This window comes from Zingiber officinale, chromosome 11B (genome assembly GCF_018446385.1).
Source record: "Zingiber officinale cultivar Zhangliang chromosome 11B, Zo_v1.1, whole genome shotgun sequence".
NCBI classification, from domain to species: domain Eukaryota; kingdom Viridiplantae; phylum Streptophyta; class Magnoliopsida; order Zingiberales; family Zingiberaceae; genus Zingiber; species Zingiber officinale.
Genome location: NC_056007.1, coordinates 82,263,768 through 82,287,457, shown reverse-complemented (window position 1 = coordinate 82,287,457; position 23,690 = coordinate 82,263,768). Strand labels below are relative to the sequence as shown.

The 23,690-nt window shown below is 43.4% G+C and overlaps 4 protein-coding genes across 6 annotated transcripts in view; 2 read left to right on the top strand and 2 right to left on the bottom strand.

Moving 5' to 3' along the window:
• Nucleotides 1-9,129, top strand: part of LOC122034093 (zinc finger MYM-type protein 1-like) — a 37,226-nt gene extending 28,097 nt beyond the window's left edge. Inside the window, exons 3-5 of the mRNA XM_042593220.1 lie at nucleotides 4,729-4,871; nucleotides 5,130-6,996; nucleotides 8,906-9,129. Of these exons, the coding sequence (XP_042449154.1) occupies nucleotides 4,729-4,871; nucleotides 5,130-6,996; nucleotides 8,906-9,129 (2,234 nt within the window). The remainder of the gene's footprint in view (nucleotides 1-4,728; nucleotides 4,872-5,129; nucleotides 6,997-8,905) is intronic.
• A 1,836-nt stretch (nucleotides 9,130-10,965) lies between these two features.
• Nucleotides 10,966-14,928, top strand: LOC122033428 (lysine histidine transporter-like 8). The gene is made up of 5 exons (XM_042592449.1): nucleotides 10,966-11,408; nucleotides 12,589-12,722; nucleotides 13,520-13,947; nucleotides 14,110-14,240; nucleotides 14,331-14,928. The coding sequence occupies exons 1-5, from the start codon at nucleotides 10,978-10,980 to the stop codon at nucleotides 14,815-14,817; spliced, it is 1,611 nt and encodes a 536-aa protein (XP_042448383.1). The 5' UTR covers nucleotides 10,966-10,977; the 3' UTR covers nucleotides 14,818-14,928.
• Nucleotides 14,929-15,047: 119 nt separating this feature from the next.
• Nucleotides 15,048-15,605, bottom strand: LOC122034092 (pterocarpan synthase 1). The gene has a single exon (XM_042593219.1). The coding sequence runs from the start codon at nucleotides 15,603-15,605 to the stop codon at nucleotides 15,048-15,050; it is 558 nt and encodes a 185-aa protein (XP_042449153.1).
• A 607-nt stretch (nucleotides 15,606-16,212) lies between these two features.
• Nucleotides 16,213-21,431, bottom strand: LOC122033427 (BEL1-like homeodomain protein 4). 3 transcript variants are annotated; one of them, XM_042592448.1, is made up of 6 exons: nucleotides 21,323-21,431; nucleotides 21,065-21,231; nucleotides 19,653-20,894; nucleotides 18,223-18,608; nucleotides 17,101-17,161; nucleotides 16,213-17,007 (listed from the first exon to the last, which is right to left on the bottom strand). In XM_042592448.1, exons 3-6 carry the CDS (start codon nucleotides 20,814-20,816, stop codon nucleotides 16,483-16,485), a joined length of 2,136 nt encoding a protein of 711 aa, XP_042448382.1. In that variant the 5' UTR covers nucleotides 20,817-20,894; nucleotides 21,065-21,231; nucleotides 21,323-21,431; the 3' UTR covers nucleotides 16,213-16,482. The 3 variants fall into 3 exon arrangements, with proteins under 3 accessions (XP_042448382.1, XP_042448380.1, XP_042448379.1); XM_042592446.1 differs by having other exon boundaries at nucleotides 21,311-21,408; XM_042592445.1 differs by lacking the exon at nucleotides 21,323-21,431 and having other exon boundaries at nucleotides 21,065-21,273.
• Between the last annotated feature and the right edge of the window lie 2,259 nt (nucleotides 21,432-23,690).

Below are 23,690 nucleotides of genomic sequence, written 5' to 3'. Positions count from 1 at the left end.
ATAAACCTCCGCCCGCGCTCCGTCGTTAAAGATCGAGAGCCACGCCGATCGGCTATAAACATCCGCGCCGACGGCTCCGTCGTTAAAGATCGAGAGCCGCGATCGGCTATAAACATCCGCGACGAGCTCCGTCGTTAAAGATCGAGAGCCGCGCTCGGCTATAAACATCCGCGCCGACGAGCTCCGTCGTTAAAGATCAGCGCCGATCGGCTATAAACCTCCGCGACCGACGAGCTCCATCATTAAAGATCGAGTCGCGCCGATCGGCTATAAACATCCGCCGACGAGCTCCGTCGTTAAAGATCGAGAGCCGCGCCGATCGGCTATAAACCTCCGCGCCGACGAGCTCCGTCGTTAAAGATCGAGAGCCGCGCCGATCGGCTATAAACATCCGCGCCGACGAGCTCCGTCGTTAAAGATCGAGAGCCGCGCCGATCGGCTATAAACATCCGCGCCGACGAGCTCCGTCGTTAAAGATCGAGAGCCGCGCCGATCGGCTATAAACCTCCGCGCCGACGAGCTCCGTCGTTAAAGATCGAGAGTCGCGCCGATCGGCTATAAACATCCGCGCCGACGAGCTCCGTCGTTAAAGATCGAGAGCCGCGCCGATCGGCTATAAACATCCGCGCCGACGAGCTCCGTCGTTAAAGATCGAGAGCCGCGCCGATCGGCTATAAACATCCGCGCAGAAGACCGACGAGCCCCGTCGTTAAAGATCGAGAGTCGGTCCGGCGACTATAAATACCCCGGGCGGGCGAACGAGTATCAGAGAATAAGAAACCACGGAAATCACAAAGTATTAAAACATCTAGGCTCGCTCGGACTTGCTTTAATGAGTTAAGCTGATCGGCCGGGTGACGGAGAACGCTTGGAGCATGACTAACTCTAAGCATGAACGTTAAGCAAACATAAGAATATTACGGATAGGAAGACACAAGCAAAGACATAATTACATTAAAAGGGGAAGCATGCCGAACGTCAAGTACAAAAAGCTGCGCTGGGCTTAGGAAACTTAAAAAACAAGGTACAGACAAGAAACACTCCTCACTCAGGGTCTTCGAAGTTGAAGAAGTCGTCCGGGATATCATCTATCATGGTCGCCAGGTCGGAGGCGGGAATGTGCATTCCTGCAGGAAGGTGGCCACCCTTTTTCAAGTACGCCATGGTGACCTTGACCGCCTCGGCGAAAGTTGAGGAGACGTTGCCGCCGAATTTTGCGCCGAACCGTTCCGAGCGGAGGTATGCTTGGCGCGCTGCTGCTAAGCGATTCGGCTCTCCCTCCTTATATTTTTTGAGAACCGCCCGGGAGGCGGTTAAGGAATCTTGGACTGCCTTCAAGTCCACCTCAGCCTTTGTGCGTTCTGCCGAACGGACCTCCCGCTCGGCGTTCAGCTAGGCCTCCAGATCCTTGGATCGCTGATCTAGCGCACGGACATCTACTTTCATCTTATCCAGATCAGCTACCGCTCGTTTCTTCCGGGCAGTAGCGCGTTTGGCCTCCGCTTCGCGCTTCTTGACTTGGCCCTCTAGCCGAGCCACCTCTGTAGCCAGGTCGGCGGCCTTCTGCTGTTCGGCCTCGAGGACTTGTTTCTCCCGCTCGGCCGACGGACCCCCCGACACTTGGAGTTTTTCCAGGAGATCCTCCAGCTCGGCTAGCCGATGGCTAGTGGCGATTTGCTCAGCCCAACGCTGTAAGGGAAATAATAAAATCAGGAACCAAACAGTAGCAGGGCACAGGAAGAAAAATGAATTTACCTAAGTGGCCTGCTGCATGTTGTTATCGCCAAGCTGCTTGGGCGTCATGAGGGCCACCTGAATCTGCGCGTCCTCGAAAAGCTTGGCGAGCGGACCCGTCAGGGTTACTTCATGAACGGGGCTTGATGGCCGATCGGCGGACAATAAATATTCCTCCGAGGGGAATCGAAGGGTAGTCTTGATGGTCGGGTGGCCGGACGGCACTTCCTCAGCCGCAGTCGCCTGGCCCGAGGACTCCCCTATGGTTGAAGTTTCTCCCAACCGTCGTAAGCGACGACGAGTCCGTGGAGGAGAGCCAGAGGGCTGTGCGGTGGGCGAGGCCACTGGGCTCCCGATCCGCGACGGCGTGCGGTCTGGCGAAGCGACCCCGGTCGGCGCCTGTGGCTCGCCCTCTTGGGTCGGCGGAAGGCTGGAGTCTCTTCGACGTTTTCGCCGAACTTCCAGTGGTGGATCCCCGACCTGGGGGACTCCTAGCTCGGCGGGGGCAGAGGAAACAGGATCCGCCTCGACCTCCGTCGAAGCGGATGGGGCAACTTCTGTTTCAGGGGCGGACTGTGCCCCCCCCTCTCCTGCATCTGCCGGGCGGCTGGGGATGAGACCCCGCTCGGCGAGCTCTTTTTTGGTAGCCGCCTCAATTTCCACGGCCTTCAATTTCAGATGAGCTGTAGCCTTGGAGCGCCACATGACTTCAGCTGCAGTGGAAGAAATAAAAATCAGTTAGACAAAAAAGGCTAAGGGAGTAAAGAGTCCTTACCCATGCGGTAGGGGAGATTGGCCCGAACGGGAGATAATCCAAAAATATACAACACCCCCTTGAGAAGCAACTGGTCGATTTTGTACCGCTGACCGGACAACCAGTTCGCCGCATGAAGGTAGGCTGGATTGCTTCTGAATTTGCCGAGCTCCGGCTGGGTCGGCACAGCGGTCTGCCATTTGGTTCTGAATGATGGCCGCCCGGGAAGTCGTATATAGAAGAAGAACTCCTTCCAGTGCTTGTTGGAGGTCGGCATATTCTCAAAAAATTTGAAGCCTATTCTACTTTGGAAAATAAAAGTACCCAACTCGGATTGTTTGGGGTAGAAGAAGTAGTGGAATATTTGGGGGTCGAGTGGGATACTGTGCAGCTTAAAGAGGACGACCACCCCGTTCGGCACAAGTTGGCCGAGCGGGATGCGAAAATAATTACAAACTTCCAAAACAAATGGATGGGTGGGAAATCTAAGGCCGCCCTGGAATTGGTCTAGAAAAAAACAAACTGTACCGATCGGAGGGTCATGGGGCCGGTCGGTCGGGTCGGCTATAACTATTTCATGGTCATCAGGAATCCCATACGTCCGAACAAGACGCCGAGCGCCCTCTTCATCAAACCGACTCTCCATGGTCAGATACCAAGGGCCATGAACATCAACAGTGGGTACGGAAGTGCTTGCCATGACTAAAGTACCAAGAAAAAGAAGGAAGGAAGCCGAAAGAAACTCGGAAACGGAGGACAGATAAAAGTTCGCAAGCAAGGGAACGAAAGAAGTCCCACGCGAAAGGGAAAGGCCGAACGAAAGGAAGGGAGAAGCTGACTGAGGGAGGATGAATGGAGAAGAGCACCAGAAAACCGAAAACCACCAAGAGGCAAGAACTGGGACAGCCGGAATGATGCAGCCGCGGGCACCTTCGACGGAGGAAGCACAATGAAACAGAGAATGCGGCGTAAAGGCGAAGATGAAGGCTTTATACGAAAAAGGCTGAGGACAGATGGAGGGCTGACTAAGCGGGTAATGGCCGCGCCGAGCCGTTGAGCAGGTCCGAGCGGAGCCAGAGATAACCCAGCCATGAGCTTGGGTTTCCGACGCCAAGGCGGGAAGACTGAATGGCCGAGCGGGTGTCTGCCCGGCTGGGACCGAAGGGCCGAGCGGGTAGTCCGCTCGGCCAGCATAAGGGCGAGGATACAAAGATTAGTCGAGCGGCCTATTCGTTCGGCTCGGGATAGGGGATGTCAGCAAAGGCATGTCTGATGATTAGGCCGTACACAAGATTGCACGATGGAGGATCTCGCCGTCACATCATGGAGAGGTTGATACAGTAGCGGTATGGCCTTATGGATGTCCTTCTGACAAACCCATACCTGGGCATGGTCGAAAGCAGGTGATTGCTTTGATTGGCGCGCCCAGGCTCTTTCGAGAGGTCTATATAAGGCCTCCCTTTCTTCACCAGAGGTACGCTGTTTTGGAATCTCGGAAGCCACCTCTTTGTTATTCCTCGCCTGACTTGAGCGTCGGAGGGCCGTCGCCGAGACACCCCTCCCGGTTCGGTTTTGTTGCAGGTTCGCCGGAGCACTCGAGGATCCAGCAGGGAGCGCCACGTCCCCAGCGTCATTTGACTTCTGATTCGGACAGGATCAAATAGTATAATCAATTACACAGTATATAGATTATGTTTTTTTAATATTATGTGAATATATTAAGATTTTTATTTTCTAGGGTTGAAATTGAACATTGGGGATTTTAAAATTTCTAATATTTAGGATTGAAAATGTAAACATTGATATCTAGTTTATATTTGTTCAAAGAAGATAAATTTGTGAAAATTTTTAGGGTTGAAATTTGAAAATGTTGTGTACGGTTGAAATTTTTATCTTCATATTTGAAAATGTAGACAAATTTGTTTCATTTGTTAGCTTCCCACATATTCGAAGTGTATTTTTTAAAAAATTATTTTTGAAAAATGATTTTACTTGTTATTTTATATTTATAATTGTGCTGATTCTTTTTAATTGAACTTATATTATAGGTTAAAAAAAAAGTAAAGAATTTGCAATTTGAATTGAATTAGCTTAAATAATTTAGACTTACAAAATTTATTTTGATTACAGGTGAAATATTACAATGAAGAATCAAAAAATCTTTGATTTCTTCAGAAAAAAGAATGATGAATCAACAAGTGATTTAAATGGGCCAAATAACATATCTCCTTGTATTTCAGAACCAACATCTACTAAAAGACCAAGACTTGAAAATGAGACTCTTGATGAACCGCTTTCGAATTCGAGTAACAATTTGCAATATGTTTCTGATCCTGGAATTCGCATCCCAATTTTACAACATCCCATTGAACTTCAAGATGAGGTAAGAAGAGCATATATTGATAAAGGGTCAATTCAACCTATATATGATTATCCTTTTACTGAATGTGAAGGTCAAAAGCGTAGATTCCAATCTTCTTGGTTTCAAATATATCCTTGGCTTGAATTTTCTATTGAGAAACAAAGTGCATTTTGTTTCCCTTGCTTTGTTTTTGACACTAACTCAGCACAATTTGACACATTCACTGTCACGGGATTTAAAAATTGGAAAAGAGTTAATTGTAAAAATTGTCCATTCAAGAGACATGAAGGAGATGGGAATTCAAGACATAGCTTTGCCATGCCAAAATGGGGAGATTTGAAAAATCTTGATCAGCATATTGATAGAAGATTAGAAAAACAATCTTCTAAGCAAATTGAGCAAAATCGGTTGCTCTTAAAGGTGTCCATAGAAAGTGTGAAGTTTCTTGCTATGCAAGGTTGTGCTTTTAGGGGTCATGATGAATCAATTACCTCTAAAAACTGTGGAAATTATTTGGAATTGGTAGCTTTGTTGGGAAGAATGAATCCAGAAATTGGTAGTACTTTGGAAAAAGCATCTAAAAATGCAAAGTACACATCACCAGAAATTCAAAGAGAGATTTTGAAAATTATTGCTGATATTGTGAGGGATAAAATTCGTGCAAAAATTGGAGAAGCCAAGTTTTGTATCCTCGTTGATGAAGCAATTGATGAGTCAAGTAAAGAACAAATGACTATCATTTTAAGATATGTTGATCGGGATGGGTTCATTAGAGAACGATTTTTTGAAGTTGTTCACGTTGAGAATACAAGTGCATTAACTTTGAAAAAAGAGATATGCAATGTATTCAACCAATACAATCTATTAACTGAAAATCTAAGGGGGCAAGGCTATGATGGCGCAAGTAATATGCGTGGGGAATGGAATGGACTCCAGGTTTTATTTCTTAAAGATTCTCCACATGCTTATTATATTCATTGTTTTGCTCATAGACTACAACTTGCTTTAGTTGCAGTTTCTAAAGAGGTGCATGATGTGTGGCGTTTCTTTTCAACATTAACTTCGGCTATTAATTTTGTTGGTTCATCTGCTAAACGTCAGTTTCAATTGAAATCTATCCGAAAAGCTGAAATTAATGATTTGATAAAATTGGGAGAAATTGACACTGGTACTGGATCTAATCAAGATTGTTCTTTGGTACGAGCTGGAGCTACTCGTTGGAGTTCACATTTCAACTCTGTTAGGAGATTCATTAGTTTGTTTGGTTCAGTGAGTACACTTCTTCAAGATCTTGTCGACAAAGGTCCCAATAGTAACATTCGAGGAGAGGCTAAAGGTTTGTACTTGGATATAAAATCATTTGACTTTGTATTTGTATTATTTCTGATGCATGAAGTTTTGGGAATATCAGATAAGTTGTGTCAGACATTACAGAAGAATGACATAGATATTTTGAATGCTATAAATTTGGTTTCTACTACTAGACTAAATCTTCAACAAATCCGAGATGATAGATGGGAAGGATTTCTTTGGAGTGTGTTGAAGTTTTGTGAAAGCAATGATGTTGAGGTGCCAGACTTTGATGATTGCTACACACGAGGTACAAAACGTTCTTGCCAGCAAAAAAACAATATAACAGTCCATGATCACTATCATTTTGAAATATTTAATGCAGTAATAGATTTTCAGTTGATGGAATTGAATGAAAGATTTCCAGAGGGCACAATAGAACTTCTTACTCTCAGTAATGCTTTGAGTCCCGTTGATGGATTCAAATCATTTTCTCTGCCTGACATTTGTTCTCTTGTTGATAAATTTTACTACTATGATTTCAATCTAGAAGAAAGAGGAGATTTGGAGAGAGAATTAGATCATTATAAATTTGATATACCGCGTCATGCGCAGTTTCAGAATCTTAATTCTTTGCATCATTTGTGCCAAACATTGGCCAGAACGACAAAGTCAGTTATCTATCCTTTGATTGATAGGTTGGTTCGATTGGTTTTGACTCTTCCAGTTTCTACAGCAACTACAGAACGAGCCTTTTCAGGGATGAAACTCATTAAGACGACACTTCGTAATAAAATGGAAAATGACCTTATGGCCAATACCATGGTTGTTTATATAGAGAGGGATATTGCTTCAGGTATTGATACAGAATTTATCATAAACAAGTTTGATGTATTGAAAAATCACAAAATACGACTTAAATAAGAATTCGGTATGTTTATTTAGTTTCTTTTATTTTTATTATGTGAAGTTCAAATTAATATGTAAAAACATTTTGCCCAGTGCCCACCAGGAAAAATACTGCTGGCTATGCCCCTGCTAATTACACAACTCAATTAAGTCACTAACTCCATAATCCGACTCCTTTAACTCTACAACTACTAAATACATTGAACAGATATTTGCCACTAACCACCACTGTTCCCACTAATTGTCATCTTATCAACCCACTGACTTCATAATCAACTTTGGATCATTTATCATTAACAGAAAGTCCATATATAAATTACTTAGCAGAAGCTCATGACAAATTAATGAGGTTGCTTTACTTGAACTCTCATGGAGGTTAAAACCAATGATAAACTAGGAGATTTCGAATACATCAGTTTAGGTATTTCAATGCAATCTTTTTGGAATTCTAAAGGCTTGTTTGCTTTATGAGAAGGAAGAGAGAAATAAATAGTTAATCTCATTTACTTTTGTCATTCTTAAAAAATCTAATAATAATTTACCTCCGTAAAGAACACCGGGAAAAAGATATCAACTTTTAGGGTGTGTTTGGTTCAGGGTTATTCTTGATAATCTTGGTTATCCATCCAAGGTTATCAACAAAAACCTTGTTTGGTTTAGGTATTCGATGATTCCCAATTAATGTTCCATGCCCGACACGTCAGCAAAAGGGTCATGCAGCTCGGAATCGGAAAACCTCAGAAAACTAAAGTTTTTCTTGATTCCGGGGTTAACAAATTTTTTTTTACCAAAAATACCCTCCGATAAAAAAAAACATGAAAAAATGTAAAAAAATATTAAAAAATGTTTTAAAAATTTTTAAAATTTATTTTTTAAAAAAATAAAAAATTTTAAAAAAAATAAAAAATATAAATTTTAAAAATAAAAATTTAAAAAATGTTAAAAAAATTTAAAATTTTAAAAAAAAAATTAAAATTTAAAATTTTTTAAAAAAATTAAAAATAAATAAATAAATAAAAATAAAAAAAAAATGTAAAAAAATATAAAATATAAAAATATTAAAAAATAAAAAAAACACATAAAAAAGTAAAAAAATATACAAGAAAAAGAAAAGTAAAAAAATATTAATAAATAAATAATAATAATAATAATAATAATAATATTATTATTATTATTATTATTATGTATAGTTAGTTTTGTAACTGAGGGTAATACGATAAAATATTAAAGTAGGGTATTCATTAAAACTTTCAAACAAACAAGTTTTTGTTGCATTACCTAAGTTGAACCAAACAACATTTGGTTATGTTTTATTCCCTATAACCTTGGTTATGTGATTATCTGATAATCACATAACCAAGGTTATACATGATGATTTGAACCAAACATACCCTAAGGGATATTAATTTGCATGAATTGAATGGTTAAGATTGGATTGAACATCGATTATTAAAACAATCTCAATCTGAATTTGATTGAGATTTTTTTTTCAATCTAAAAATTATAAATTTGAACACGTAACCGGATAATCAGTATAACTCGTCCAACTAAAAAAAACTTTTTTTTATTATTTTTCATTTTTATCTAAATATTTTATATTCTGTTATTTATGTATCCAAAATATTTTAATTTTTAAAATAAAATTTAAGTTAATCTAAAAAATTCCTAAATCTTAATCTAAAGATCAATTCGAATTTGATCTAAATCTGATCCAAAACTAAATTGATCCAAAACCCTCAATCCAATTCTGATCCGAATTTGAAAATCATTAATCCAAACTTTTTTTTTAAAAGAGACTCTGTTCAAACAGGATTAATGGATCGAATTTATTTTTAACATCCCTATCGACTTTACAGGGAACCAGGAGTGCACGCTCTCGCTACAAAAACATTTCAGCGGAAAGAAAGGAACAGAACTGCTGAAATGTGTCAAGTATTCAACGATATTAATAGATGGAGGCCAGCAGATGCTGGTTTCGACGCATCGCTTCGGCGTTCTTCTCCATTTTAAGCGCTGGACCCCACGTTCGTTCAGCTTTCTCAGAATGACCGTCACACGACGAAGCGTCCCAACCGTTTAGAGGCCTTTGCGTCAATAGGCACGCGCATGCTGGGGCCTCACCAGGTGCAGTGCGGGGGCCGATAGTACCTTTGTAAGGGGAGGAGTGGCGTCGCGTTCCGAGCGGGCCCCTCTTTCCTTTGCTCTGCTGTATCAAATAATTATCACTTAAATTACAATCCTGTCCTCCGGTAAACCATCCATATTTGATTTATTTTATCGGATGCCTTACATAAGCTCCGAATCCGATAAACTCGACAGGAGACATTTATAGCTAGTTTACTTGAAATTGTGTAAAAGGCGGGTCCCGTCGTCCAACAGCCCCTAGGCCTGACCCCACAGGGATTCTAGGAGGAGGTAAATCAACGGTGAATGCTGGCCCGGATAAAGCGTGGTGTCTTCGGAATTTAACGCAGTCGGCCCAGATTATTCATTCAGTGCGCGTCCGTGGACTTTCGACCCTACAATTCATTGTGCAAGGATGCCACGCCTTAACCGGTTGATCCAGCCCGCGGGGGCAGCTAGTTTACTTGAAAAAAATATGGAACCGCTACATCAGCGGCCCCCCTAGAGCCGGTCCCACGAATATGGAGGGAGGTAAATACAGGTACATAGATAGAAAGTGAGTTAGTTTACTTGAAAGCGTGAATGAATGATGGAGATGTTGGAGGTAAGTAAATCATCTTTTTACCACGTGAATGAAGAAAGAGATTGATTACATGAGATTCAAGATCCTTATTTCGGTTTACATGTAAAAAATAATGGATGGATAAATCTCTAATTCATTAGTTAATTATTTGTACCTTTTTTTTTCATCTCTTTAAAATCGAGCGGAAGCGAGCTAAAAACGTACCATCTCACAAACTCCCTTGCCTTCTCCTTCGACTCCTCACCGGAGCACTCCGTCTGCAACACCAAATAATCTTTCCTATCCCAGAGTGTATCTGGTCCTCTCCACCTCCTCTTCTACTTCCCTTCCTCCCGCCCCTCTCCTTCTCCCCTCCCTCGCTGTCAGGAATTACAATAGCTAGGAGCAGAGGTTCGGCCTCGCGACCACGACTTGCTGGCTAAAAATGCCAACAAGAAGGTGGCGAAGTCCTTGAAATTTAACCCATCAACCATCTTAAGCAGTCTCTACACAAACAAAATAAAGCAGAAAAAAAAAGATAACTGAGAACTAACAGTGGAGAAATTCAAAGAGTAAGAATATGATGAAAATGACGGATTTGAGAGGGATTGAGAGAGAACTGGGAATAGAGAAGAACTCATTAAAGGATATAAAGCCTTTGACAGTGCGATCGAGCTGGTAGAAGTGATTGTAGAGGGCAACAATCTCCTACTGTGAAACTGAAAGTAAGAAAATAACTACCCTTGCTGAGCAAAAACAAAGATGAGAGAGAGACAATACAGAGACAGTTGCAGTGGTCTTGAACTTCCTCAATATCGTATTGGGTGTGCATGATAGATGTGTTCCGCATAGCGAGGTTGTGGTCGAGGTCCGACCTCGCAAGGTCGCGGGTGATGTCTGACCTCGTGACCTCGCCATGAGTTCTAGCCTTACGACTTCGCTGTGATCGGTCTACTTGACTTTCCTTTTCCTTGCTTACTTTTTATCCTATTTTTTTCTGTTCCCTTCCTTAGAGATATGTTTCCATGATGATGAATCCCTTTCCCTTCTTTATTCGTCCATCCGAGTAAACATAGCATTAGGTAGGTAACTAACTAAGGAATCCAATGCCGTCACGTGGTTTTACTAATACACGACTAATTAAGTGACAGTACATGGTTAGTGAATGGGTAGTTTTGTCATTTGGCAACACTCGCTCACTGACTCTGAATTTCTTCGCAGCGGGAGGCGAGGGAAGAGGAGATGGAGGAAAGGGGAATGGGGACGGAGTCGGAGCTGGTCTCGATCCCGGCGACCCCGCATGGGGTGTCGACGCCGGAGACGATGAGTCCGTCTGGCCAGCGGTCGCCGCGGCGGCATGGGGCTGGCGGCAGCGTGGCGGCCGGATCCTACTCAGCCAAGTCATGGACGCCGACACCGGCGATGATCTCACCGCGGTTCCTTAGCCCGTCGATATCGTCGGCGGTCGGGACTCCGATGAAGCGCGTGCTGGTGAACCTGCGAGGCTACTTGGAGGAGGTGGGCCACCTGACGAAGCTAAACCCCCAGGACGCGTGGCTCCCCATCACCGAGTCCCGCAACGGGAACGCCCACTACGCCGCCTTCCACAACCTCAATGCCGGCATCGGATTCCAGGCCCTCCTCCTCCCCGTTGCCTTCGCCTTACTCGGATGGTCCTTCTTGTCTCATTTCTTATTAATTCCTCCTTAATATAAAGCTCTATTAGTTACTTCCCAATTGCAGTATCCCTTGATGCTTAGAACACATGACACAAATTTGTGTCGTCTTTCCTTGATGTTAGGATTCGCCACCATTTCCATGGGCATGTTAAATGGTAAATGAGGAAGGGTAAATGCAACTATTTCACTGTGACTTTGATGTATTGGTGTGATGGGACCACATCTTGCGTGTTATTGACAGATTGAAGAAGGTCACGAGGAAATGGATATAAATTGCTTTTCAGCATTCTCAAGTCATTTCGGTGTCAACATGAATTTTGCTCGTACAGCGCCCAATATCACCTGGCGTATTGGCTTACACAATCTAAGTTTGTGTAGTTAACAGTCGAGTCAAGCATCATCTTAGTATTTTAGCAAAGAACTATAGGAGACAGAGTCATGTTCCAAGTGATTACTAGAAGCATATACGACAACAAATGTATAATTTGTTTGGCCGTAAATCTATTAAGTCAAATTATGTGATTGCACTCTGTATGAAATTTAAACTTTATCCATTGACAACCTTTTATCCCTTGACAGCCTTCTATATCTTTTAAATTTTACTGATTAAGCTTAAGCTTGATGTCTTTCTAGATTTTTTTTGTCCTTTTTGTGATAGTATGACAACTACCAATATTATGAATTGCAACTACTAATACACTGATCTTGTTAGTTCATAGTCTTTATTTACGAAATCATATCTATAGAATGTTATCTCTTTTCTATCTTCTAGATAAGTGATTATTCATTTACACCTTAGAATGGCGTCAACTTAAATAGGTTCAATTAGATATTTGTGATCCCACAAGCAAGACGGATCCAAACACTAAGTCAGCCAAGGTGAACTGTGAACCATGAGAGCTTAACCAATCAGTTGTCAAGGAAATAGTCAAAAATTAATCAGGATATACTATAACAATCTGAGAAGTTTCAGATTCATGGTCTCTATGATACCAATTTGTAATTTGCTTTGGTAAAAGTTACATTCATGGAATTGGCGGTCACTTAGATATTAGAGACCATAATCTTTTTGAACCTGTAACCTCAATCTGTTATCTATATTTCAAGCTTGAAGAGATTTAAGTAAGGTGTCACATGATTAATTCACTGTCTAAGTCTATTTCATGTGCTGCAGGAGTTGGGGCATAATAGTTCTTACTATAGCTTACTTTTGGCAACTTTACACTCTTTGGATTCTCGTTAAGTTACATGAAGCGGTGCCTGGCAGAAGATATAACAGATATGTGGAACTTGCACAAGCTGCTTTTGGTGAGGCTGCTTCTCTTTCATTTATTTAATTTGAACTGCAACCAGTAGACAATCTGGTAACTTTAATCTCTTTTATATAAGTTAACTACTGCTGTTTCTTTCTATGCCACATCTTCAACTCTAATTGATTCAGGTTGTTGGTTGGTTTTGAACATGCTATTTCATCTTAGCCTATTTTTTCTTGTTTTAAGCGCTATTAAAACATACATGAATTAACTTCCTTTAAGGACAATAGTGAAAATTTACCTACCTTGTTATTTTGGCAATTCCAGTTGAACTAATTAACTTATTTTGCATATAGGGATGTAAACAAATATAAGCAATTAATTGTTTTCCCCCATTTTGTGCTATGAGGATCCCGCAAACGCTCACATTGGGATGAAGGCAGGTCTTGAACCCAAAACCTTAGCAACAATTTTAAGGACCCTTACTGGTAAATTTTGAAGACCCTTACTACTAGGCTAGTTGGTACGCTCCAATTGCCTTAAACTGTTTTCATATTATCATTTTTCTTTGAAATATTCAAAACAAACTAAGGAAGATATGACAGCATTTCCTGCACTAAAAAGTTCTTATATTGTAATTAAACTTGAGGTTGATTCGTTAAAGTTGAATAAGCTAAAAATAGACCCCATGAACAATTTGCATGTCTGTAATGTAAGTCTCTTGTTCTTGTTTCAACTTTGATCATTATACAGTCTGCTAGCTGTACAGATGCTAATGATGCATGAATTATGTACCAAAATTGGTTGTCCCTGGTCCCTACACTTCTAATCAGTAAATTATGTTGTTTTCAGGAGAAAAATTAGGTGTTTGGCTTACGTTATTTCCAACGGTATACTTATCAGCAGGAACTGCAACAGCTCTGATTTTAATTGGAGGCGAAACCATGAAACTCTTTTTCCAGATAGTCTGCGGGACTCTTTGCTCATCAAATTCACTTTCAACTGTTGAGTGGTATCTTGTATTCACAATCTTGTGTATTGTCCTATCTCAGCTCCCAAACCTCAACTCCATTGCTGGTCTCTCACTTGTTGGAGCTGTAACAGCAATTACATACACTACGATGGCTTGGGTACTGTCTGTTAACCAAGAAAGGCCCCCTTCCATCTCCTATCAGCCACTGCCCTCATCTTCCTTTGGTTCAGCTGCTTTTTTGATCTTGAATGCTTTTGGAATAATAGCATTTGCATTCAGGGGACACAATCTTGCTTTAGAAATCCAGGTATTTAGTTCCTGATCTCAAGTAATCATTTGAACAGATGGAGCTCTTGTTGCTTCAATCACATTGCTTCTAGTTTTTTAGTAAAAGTGTGGTGGGATTGAAAGGTACAGTTTCTTTACCCTCTTTACTACCTTATAGAAATTGTTATATCTTGGTTTCCAGGCAACAATGCCATCAACTTTCAAACATCCTGCACATGTTCCAATGTGGAGGGGAGCCAAGGTCGCCTATCTTCTAATAGCAATGTGTTTATTCCCTATTGCCATTGGAGGCTTCTGGGCTTATGGTAACCTAGTAAGTATGCTAGTCGATAATGAATATCGCATCTTGTTAAAAGATTTTCTGAATTATGATTTGCCTCTTGCACCTTTATATGTTTTCCAAATGCCTCGAGGAGGAATACTAAATGCCCTTTATTTATTTCACAGCCATGATATCCCAAGAGGGCTTCTAGCAACAACATTCCTCTTGGTTGTGTTTAACCGCCTCAGCAGTTTTCAGATATACTCCATGCCTGTTTTTGACAGCTTTGAAGCAGGTTATACAAGCCGAACAAATCGACCCTGCTCGATTTGGGTTCGATCTGGCTTCCGAGTATTTTATGTCTTCATCTCGTTCTTCATTGGAGTAGCACTTCCTTTCCTGTCTAGTCTTGCTGGCCTCTTGGGTGGCCTCACTCTCCCGGTCACCTTCGCTTACCCCTGTTTCATGTGGATCCGGATAAAGAAGCCTCAGAGATTTAGCTTCAGCTGGTATCTTAATTGGAGCCTCGGCCTCTTGGGCATAGCTTTCAGCGTATGCTTCTCTATAGGCGGTGTTTGGAGCATGGTAAACAGTCGCCTCAAGCTCAAGTTCTTTAAGCCTAATTAAGCTCCTAAAGATTTTGATATGCAAGTTCGAATTCTGTTCGTTTGAAGGACATGAAGTTAAGCATATAATTACTCCGTGATGAATTAATCCAGATGGGATAGCTTCCAGTTATAATCTTCTGTTACTTGAAAAGCCTAATTTAGGCTTTGGCACATGTTTTGTAATTGCTCAATTAATTAATTGCCTACAAAACTGACGAAGAAGCAAAATAATGATCAGGTCAGTCAAGATCATCCCGGACCAGGAATGGTGGGTGGCTTCCTCGGTAATCTCAGCCGCACATCCAAATGGTAAACGGCCGCGGTAGAACTCACCGCCGCAAAATCCGCGTAGCCTCTCGCGAAGGCAAACGCCCCGGTTCCTCCGACCACCACCAGCTCCTCCCTCCTCCTGCCCCTCCTCGACTCCACTTCGAGGCTCCCCCTGTACGCCGGCGCGTCCAGCGCAAGGTGCACGATGTTAAAGGCTGATAGCTCGGCGTGCTGCCTCTGCCGCACCGGGACTACGACGCCCTGCGCCTCGCCGACGACGCGGGACGTGTTCGACGGTCCCTCCTTGAGCTTGTGACGGAACACGAACGCGTTTTCCCCACCTAGGCTTGCTTTATCCCCACGTGGATTTCCCAAGGCTGCGCCGCCGGCGGGAATATGAACGAAGAGCGAGAGGGCCAACCACGGCCCCAATTGTCTCTCCTCTGCTTTCCCGGGAAGAGGCGAGAGCAGAGGCAGCAGGATCACGACTAGTATGGCCGCCGCAACTGCTACGAAGAAGATGATCCTGGCCAACATTATAAATTTTGTATGCTTCCAGTTTTTCCTAATGAAAGATTTAATATATAGAACAGAGAGATCTACTGCACCAACTATGGATCACCTGAACCATCAAGGATTGCTCTGACCTGCACCATTTTGAGGATTAAATTATTCTTGGCAACACCAACAGCTTGAGCTATTTGTATTTAAGGAAAATGATTTCTTTGTCTGTCTCAACGCAACAGGTTTGGATGTGAGGGATTATGCTAGTAGAATTTAATTATTATTTGTTCAAGTGATCAGGTACAATTTTAAGATGTTCTTGACAAAATGATATATCTAAAGACAGCAATATGCAAAGTTTTAGTTTGGTCGACACAATTTTTAATAGAAAAAAGAAAACACAACTAAAGTACAGCCCTTTGACATGTAAATCATGTGAAGGGAAACTCATCCACCATAAGATTGATTTGTGATTTCCAAGTATTTTTGAATAAAGGAAGAGAATTAATTATTCATCAATATACAGGTGATAGCCAATTGTATCAATATTGCCCGATTGTTTTCACTTCAGATTCAGAGCTTCGAAGAAATAAAACTCCATTCTTCCCTTTCAAATAGAAAGGACAATAAAATTTAACAATGCAATTACCTGTAGAGTACTGTACTATCTTCCCAATACCAGTTTGTGTTAAATATTGTCAGATACACAAATGGACAACAAAATTAATGGAGAAAACCTGCAAAAGGCTTCTGTATCATACACTAATTTCTATGTTCTTCCTATATATATATATATCTATCTTAATTAACTTGTTGCAGGCAGCTACCAAAGAGGCATCAATACATATGCAGATTTAATGGTTGATTAATTAGTTTATTCACCCCGCTTCATTTTATAACTTCGAATTAATTAACAGTGGCTAAAGTCCCTAACAGAGAACCTGCCCTTCTCCGACGAGCTCCCGCCGCCGCCGGCGTGTCGCAGTCCGAGGGTGAGCGACACGTCTCCGGCGCCGAACCTTGCGGCCGCCGCCGCTCCTCCGGCTAGCTGGTACATGTCGCCAAGGTTATGGCCCTGTGCGGCAAACGCGTCGGCGCCGGGGAGGAGGGCGTCGCCTCCCGCGAGGCTCGAAGGGTGGTGGTTGATGTCGGAGGCGGGCGGGAAGTGGTGGTGGTGCCGTGCCATCGAAGGTGCGCTCTGGGAGGCGTCGGTTTCCGCTGCCGGCGGCGCGTGAGTAACCGGTTGATCGGGTCTCAGTTGCGTTGGCTGGGCCGATGAGTGCGGTTGTTTTTGTCGGGTCGCTTCGGTCTCGTGCTCCTTCGGCTCTTTCTCCAGCTCCTCGTCCTCCCCTTCTTCTTTGGATTCTTGTAGGTACATCTCCTCCACCATTGGTTTCCACAGCCGCACTCTTGCGTTGATGAACCAGTTGGCCACCTAAAAGCGATATAATTAATTAACCGCTAGCAATAATTTCTTCACTTGATTGATTAAATTTTGCAAGATTAAGAGAGAAGATCGAGGACAGACCTGGTTCCGGGACAAACCAGTTTGCCTCGCCAGAAAATGCTTATCTGCATCGCTCGGATATCTAACAACAAAACCAAGCCGGTCAACGAAATCAATTAATCTTGCAGCAGACAAATATATACATGAAGTAAAAAATCCACCGAGCAACAAGGTCTGTGCCCCTCGACAACAAGGTCTAAATCATTGAAAGCAATAAATAATCCGGCATATAGGACGCTGGGTCTGCATGCCTGACCTTGTGCCTCAAAATGTCGAGGGAAATCCTTACTGTTACAGTTTGAATGAATAGATACAAAGTTCCTTTAATCTACTGTTAGCAATGTTTTGTGTTTAACTATGAATAAATGCTGACTGTCGACCTCCTCTGCCTTACCGTTACAGATCTAAACTGTATTATGATACTATAATTATAGAGAATTAAAGAAGTAAGAATCAAAGCATGAGTTCCCCCGTAGATCAAAAACCATATGCAATATGATCAAAATCTTAATGACTAAGTAAGCATTAGGGCATGCATCAATACTAATGAGTGTTGATGGGAAGGAAGCAATTCGAACATCCAGCAATTTGAAGATCTAGAAATGAATAGTCTAACTTTGTTTTTTTTTTTTTTGGAGAAAAGAAGAAGATTAAATGTTTAGTTAATGCATGTGCAATCACTAAACTATAAAAGGAGAACATATGTGACAATTAGATCGTGATAGTAGATTATATATTTGAAAATGAACATATATTTCGAAATATCGATAGAAGTGCTTCTACTAAAGTCAGGATGGGTTAAATTTACCTAATTTTATGGAAAATTTGCAGTGTGTAGGGCAGCTATACAGTAGGCATGGGTACATGTGCTATTTGAAAAGGGGCAGGGCGTGCAGGATATTCGATAACTAGAATCAGATGACCACAAAAGTCACTATGTAGAGGGATTTATATAAAATTTTCTCTCAATCTTTCACAATATCAATGCAATGCGAACTGTATTAGTTGAAATGAGAGTAGAATCAGTAATATCGAATCGTATTGAAGCTCCAAAAGAAGAACAAATAAGAGTGTATATATATATATATATATATATATAGAGAGAGAGAGAGAGAGAGAGAGAAAAGGAGAGGCAGTACGTACGGGTGGAGGAAGTGCTCGAAGAGCCAGCCTCTGAGGATGTTGACGGAGCGCTCCGGCAGTCCGCGCTGCGGCCGCCAGGCCTCCTGCTCCATCATCCCCATCTGGTTGAACGCCCTCTGCTGCCGGAGGCTCTGGTCCAGAATCTTCAGCCGCGGCGTCTCCCCCTTGGTGATGCCCGAACCACCCGCACCCTCCTTCTCCCCCAGCACCTCGTATGTCTGCTTCAGCTGCGCTGCGATCGCGTCCTTGAGGCACCGGAAATGCCGCGACATCGCCTTCTGCGCCAGCGCCGTGTACGGCGTGGCCGCCCCGAACCCCATCACCGAGTCGAACGAGTTCACCACCATCTGCATCTGCTCGCAGTAGTGGTTGTATCGCCTCTCCACCTGCCAAATAAGGATCCGATTAATTAACTAGCTAGTTAGTTAGTTAGTTAGTTGCAGTAATTAATTTCCCGTTGGTACGTACGTAGTTACATTATTATTTTTACTAGTGTCTGATTGAGGACCACGGAGGACGCAAAGGACAGGGAATCAACTGCCCCTTGCCAAAAGTCGAGAGGATGTGAGCTGTGCGAGCAACACAAACCAAGTACAATAATTAATTTCCTCCTGTGCGTGCCTCCGCTGCGTACAATCATGATGTAATCGCAAAAAGCGATCGAGCAAGAAGAAAGACAAACTAACGCTACCGTATTAACATTGCCATAATCATTTTAGAAGCCACGCGGCTGACCAAAATTAATTTTTTAACCACCATGCTTCTTCTATTCTGCTTCTTCTGCTCGAATGCTTCCTGCACATGCGGTTAAGTGTAGTACGTACTAGCTAGCTAGCTAGCCTACCTAAGATTTGAAGATTTGATGAACGAACAGGAGGACTGTTCGAATAAGGATCTATATATAATGCACTGATAGTACTCGATCCAATACTGAACTCCTATTCCTATAGATCTGCTTCCATGCAATGGCCATGTTGTTAAATGCAGCACTGGCCGGCCTAAGATTTGATGAACGAACAGAACTCATGATCAACCCAGAAACTAGCTAGCTAGCTAATTTAATTTGACCACACACGCATGCAGAAAGGTAGCCTTGGAGCAATTAATATGGTTTCTTGATGAAAATACCCCTAATGGAAATCCACCTCCCCACCTAGTGAACAGAAATGTATGGTTTAAGTACAACGATCACTGTATATAAGTAAAAATATCGTTGAAAATAACCCAATTAGCTAGAATCACCTCAACCACTTGTAAGGAAACTATGGACTCAAAAAGCAAGGGCTTAATTATATATGTGTGGCTGGCTGCTGGGCCTCCGGCCAACTTTCCGGCATCAAGATGTGTAGAGGAAGGAATCAGTCGAGGAAGCTGAGATAGATCAATAATAATTAAGTAATTAAAATAATTTGATATGAATATATACATGCCTCGTCGAGCATGGACATGAGCTTGGCCTTCTTCCTTTGGTGCTCGAATCTGTCGGCAGGGGACAAGGCAGGCACGTCCTTGGAGGAAGACGTTGATGCTGCGGCCGAAGTCGAAGCGCTGCCGCCGCCGCCGCTAGGGTTACGGTTAGAGTTGAATATAGAGCTACTGCCGCGCTTGCTGAGTTTATTCGGTTTCAATTGTCCCCTACCCACGTTGCAGAATTCCTCCAATAGTTCTTGAGCCACCTTCGCGTACTTAGAGTTTCTTAACACGTTGGCCACGCCCATGCCTCCGGCGACGCCGCCGAAGCCAACGTGTAACTGCTGGCCTTGCAGGTGTAAGGGAGAGGGCTGATGCGGCGGCTGGCTTTGTTGTTGGTTGTTGAAGTATAAGACAGCACCTTCTCTCACGCGTAGGTCGTCGGCGCCCTTGGCCATCTCTAGCTGCTGAAGGGACGAAGAGAGCGAGAGAGAGAGGCCTTGGCCTTCGACTACCCGGCCGGTGGCGCCAAAGTGATTCTCGGCGAAAGACTGATGAAAAGGTTGGTGTGTGTGAAGAGAAGCGGCTGATGTTGGAGATGGCGATCGATGCTGTTGCGGCAGCGGTTGCATCCCCGGCGGGTTGATCAGGAACAGCTGCATCGCGGTGGCGGAGTCGGAGTTTAAACCCGCCGCCACCGAATGCTGCTGTTCGTGTTGTTGCCGATTTGGGCCTGGGCCGTACCAGTCGGCGGCGGCAGAGAACCCGGCGCCCATAGCCACGGATCTTGAAGGAACATGGTATCCGCCCGCCGGGATCTGGTTGGCGTGCAGGTGGTCCATCGTCGCCACCATCCCAGGCGGCGGAAAATTGAACATCTCGGAGAGCATGTTCCCGCCGGCATCACCGACTTCTGCGGCGGCGGACTCATATATGCCGGTCTCGTCGTCGGTCTGGTCATCGATGGGGACGAGCGCGGGGTGTCCGGCAGCATCGAAGCCCTGCTGCACCCGAAGCTTGCTCCGCCTGATGTGCTGCTGCTGGCCGTGGTCGCGGTTGGCTGTGGCGCCGGGGAAGCTGAAGAGGCTTTGCTGGAAGCCCTGGGACATGGGAGTCTCCGGCGATGGAAGCGAGCTGGTGAGGAGGCGGCGGGCGAAGGTGATCGGCGTGGCTACTGATCCCATATTACTGCGCTCTCTTTCACCACCATCGCGAAGAGCAACCTATCCAACTCACCTCTCGCTGGCTGGCTCCCAAGCAAGCTGCACCCATCGCACCAACCAATTACAAAGCCAAAGAAAAAAAAAACGATCAAAACAAGAAGAAGAAATCCAAATAATTCAGAAAAAAAATATTCAATCAGAAAAGACAAAGCCTCCGTCTTTAATTAATTCCGACACGAAGCTTGAGGTTGCAACTGCTCAGTGCTTACTATGGATGAATTCTATTTCCGGGAAGAAGAGGGAAAGATTTCTTGATTAATTTAGATCATGAGCATCCACATCGTTGTCTTCCTCATCAGGCATGGCGCTTCCATCTCTGTCTGCCCCTGTCTCCTTTTTGCTTCTCCTGCTGCTCTCCTCCGCCTACAATCGCCCTCTGAAAGGGAAGAGCGAGCAAGAATTAATATAAAATTTAGGAAAGGGAGAAATTTAAAGAACGAGCGACGATAGCAGACAGAAAAGAGAACCGGTCGCTATTCTCTCTCTCTCTCTCTCTCTCTCTCTCTCTCCCCCTCTCTCTCTCCTCCACAATTTTGCTGATCACATCCGCAACATTTCTCTGTTTCCTTTTCGCTAAATTGACTACCACTCCCATTGGCATCAAATGACCATTTGAGCCCCCACCTCCATCCCAATCCTCTCTGCACCCATCGAATATTCAAATCTCCGCCATTTTGCAGTAAAAATGCCAATTTTTTCCCCACCTGATTCTTTCTCCTTAGGCTAATGCTATATAAACCCTGCTCACTTTGTTGTGTCTGTTGACCTGAGCTACCATTTGCCACTTGCCACCGAAGCCACCAATCGGCGAATGGAAGGTAGGAGAAGCCAGGGGCACTCTCGTCATTCCGCCACCTGCAACCGAGGCCCAGCTTAAAGCAGAAGATAAGGTTGTGATGAGGCTCAAACCACCACCATTAAAGGGCCTCCAAATTGAGCCATAATGCGAGCCATCGCCCTTGGCTTTTGATCCGACGGTTCTCCGTCGTGGTCCCCCTCGCAATTTGGTGGGCGTGCGTGTTTATCGTTTGTCGGTCGCTCTTAACGGGGCGAGGATCCGGCATCGATTTCGATCGGAGTTCCAATCGTAATCGGATCCGATCCGTCAGCTTATAATTGGATCAAACGTTGAACAATTAGCGGATCCGTCTCGTGCGTTGCACTTTTTAGATTGATGTCACAGGAACCTCACCAAAGTCTACTATTAAAATTTCACCCTCCCTCGTAAATAGATTAATTAAATAATTAATTAATTAAACTGCAACCAACAAAGGGAGGAGCACAATAACAGCAGCTGCAACCACCCACTGCCACCGGACATCGTCATCATCACACAATTTCTTACGATCCATCTTCCAAATCACGTGCAACATGCATGATCTCTGCCCCCTCTGTCACTGTTGGGATCAGTTCTTTATGTTAACAACTCCTTATGTTACGATCCTCTCCCATTCTTAATAGTTTCCCAATATCGTATTAACATCAATTTATCCTCTCCATCCCTTTGAAAAATTCTCCTCCGGCTCACCAGTAATAATCAATAGTCAGTGTACTTTTCTGCTAACTGCTTCGTATTTAATGTGAACCGTGATCAGCCATATGAAAGCAACAGCATGCAAAAATAATAATATTTTTTTTTAAAAAAAAAAAGGCGCGCTGTGGCATAACCGTGATCATCCATCCGTAATTAAGTAGTTCCTTAATTTTGTTTTACTAGAATTTTAAACATTAATCTTCGTCAAATAAAAAGCATTTCGTTCGTTAGGATTCGTATTGCAAGCGCGTGGCCATGATTTTCTTTCTCCTCTCTTAATTCTCTAATGGCAATATATAAAAGACAAGGGCGAGTTGAAGCGACTTGAAATTTATCAAACGAGACGTCTTTGTCATCCATCTCCCGACGAAATCCATGAATTTGGCATGCGTGTTCGTATCGCCAAGCCTGAGGACTGACTGATAGATCGATCTTGATTTAAACCCTAATTAAAAATATACTGCACCAATTCCGATACCATCGGCAGAGAGAATATCATTCTGAGCCCGTTCTGAACCAGCTGAGCCTGAGGATGAACTGCAGGTACCTATTTTGCCTCCCGACTTGTGGGGCCACGCCTGCTTTTATATATTCTTCGACGCAATACGAGTATTTATATTAATTAGGTAGTTTAATATTAATTTTAGAAATATACGTATAAGACGTACATTTTTTCGGCTGCCTCCGATCCGTCAGGTGAAGCGTCGCGATCAAGTAACTTAGCTCCCATTAATGGAATCAGTGTGTATATATAAAATTAACAATCATTTGAAAGGCAGATAATTATAGAGTAAATTATGCCTGTGTGCTTGCATGCTTACGTGCGTGCGAACAGATAGGAAGCAAGCAATCTGAAAAGATTCTGTAGGGCTTGTGATTGATTGAAATAGTCTCTCTCTCCCTCCCTCCCCTCCCCTCTGCTACGGACCTGGCTGGCATCTTAACGAGCAGCAGCTCTGCGGCGTACGTGACTGGCTGCTGCGTCCATTTAGCTGCAGTCTCCGACCTCTTTAAATAAAGCGAGGCAGGGCATGAACCTTGGCAACGGATCCCGTGTATCCTTGTAGGCGTTAAAAGCAACGCAGCCATGAAATTTTTCGGCGCAGATTACAAGGCCAATCATGCATGCTTCGTTCCTTTACTGCATTCGAAAAATTATATAATTGTCCAATGCCGGCAATTATGATACGTAATTAAGGCAATGAAAATATAATAATACGAACCTAACTGCGACATTAATAGTATTAAAGAGAGAAGAAACCTAGTAAACAATTCAATATGTACCTAACGCAGGTAGAGTG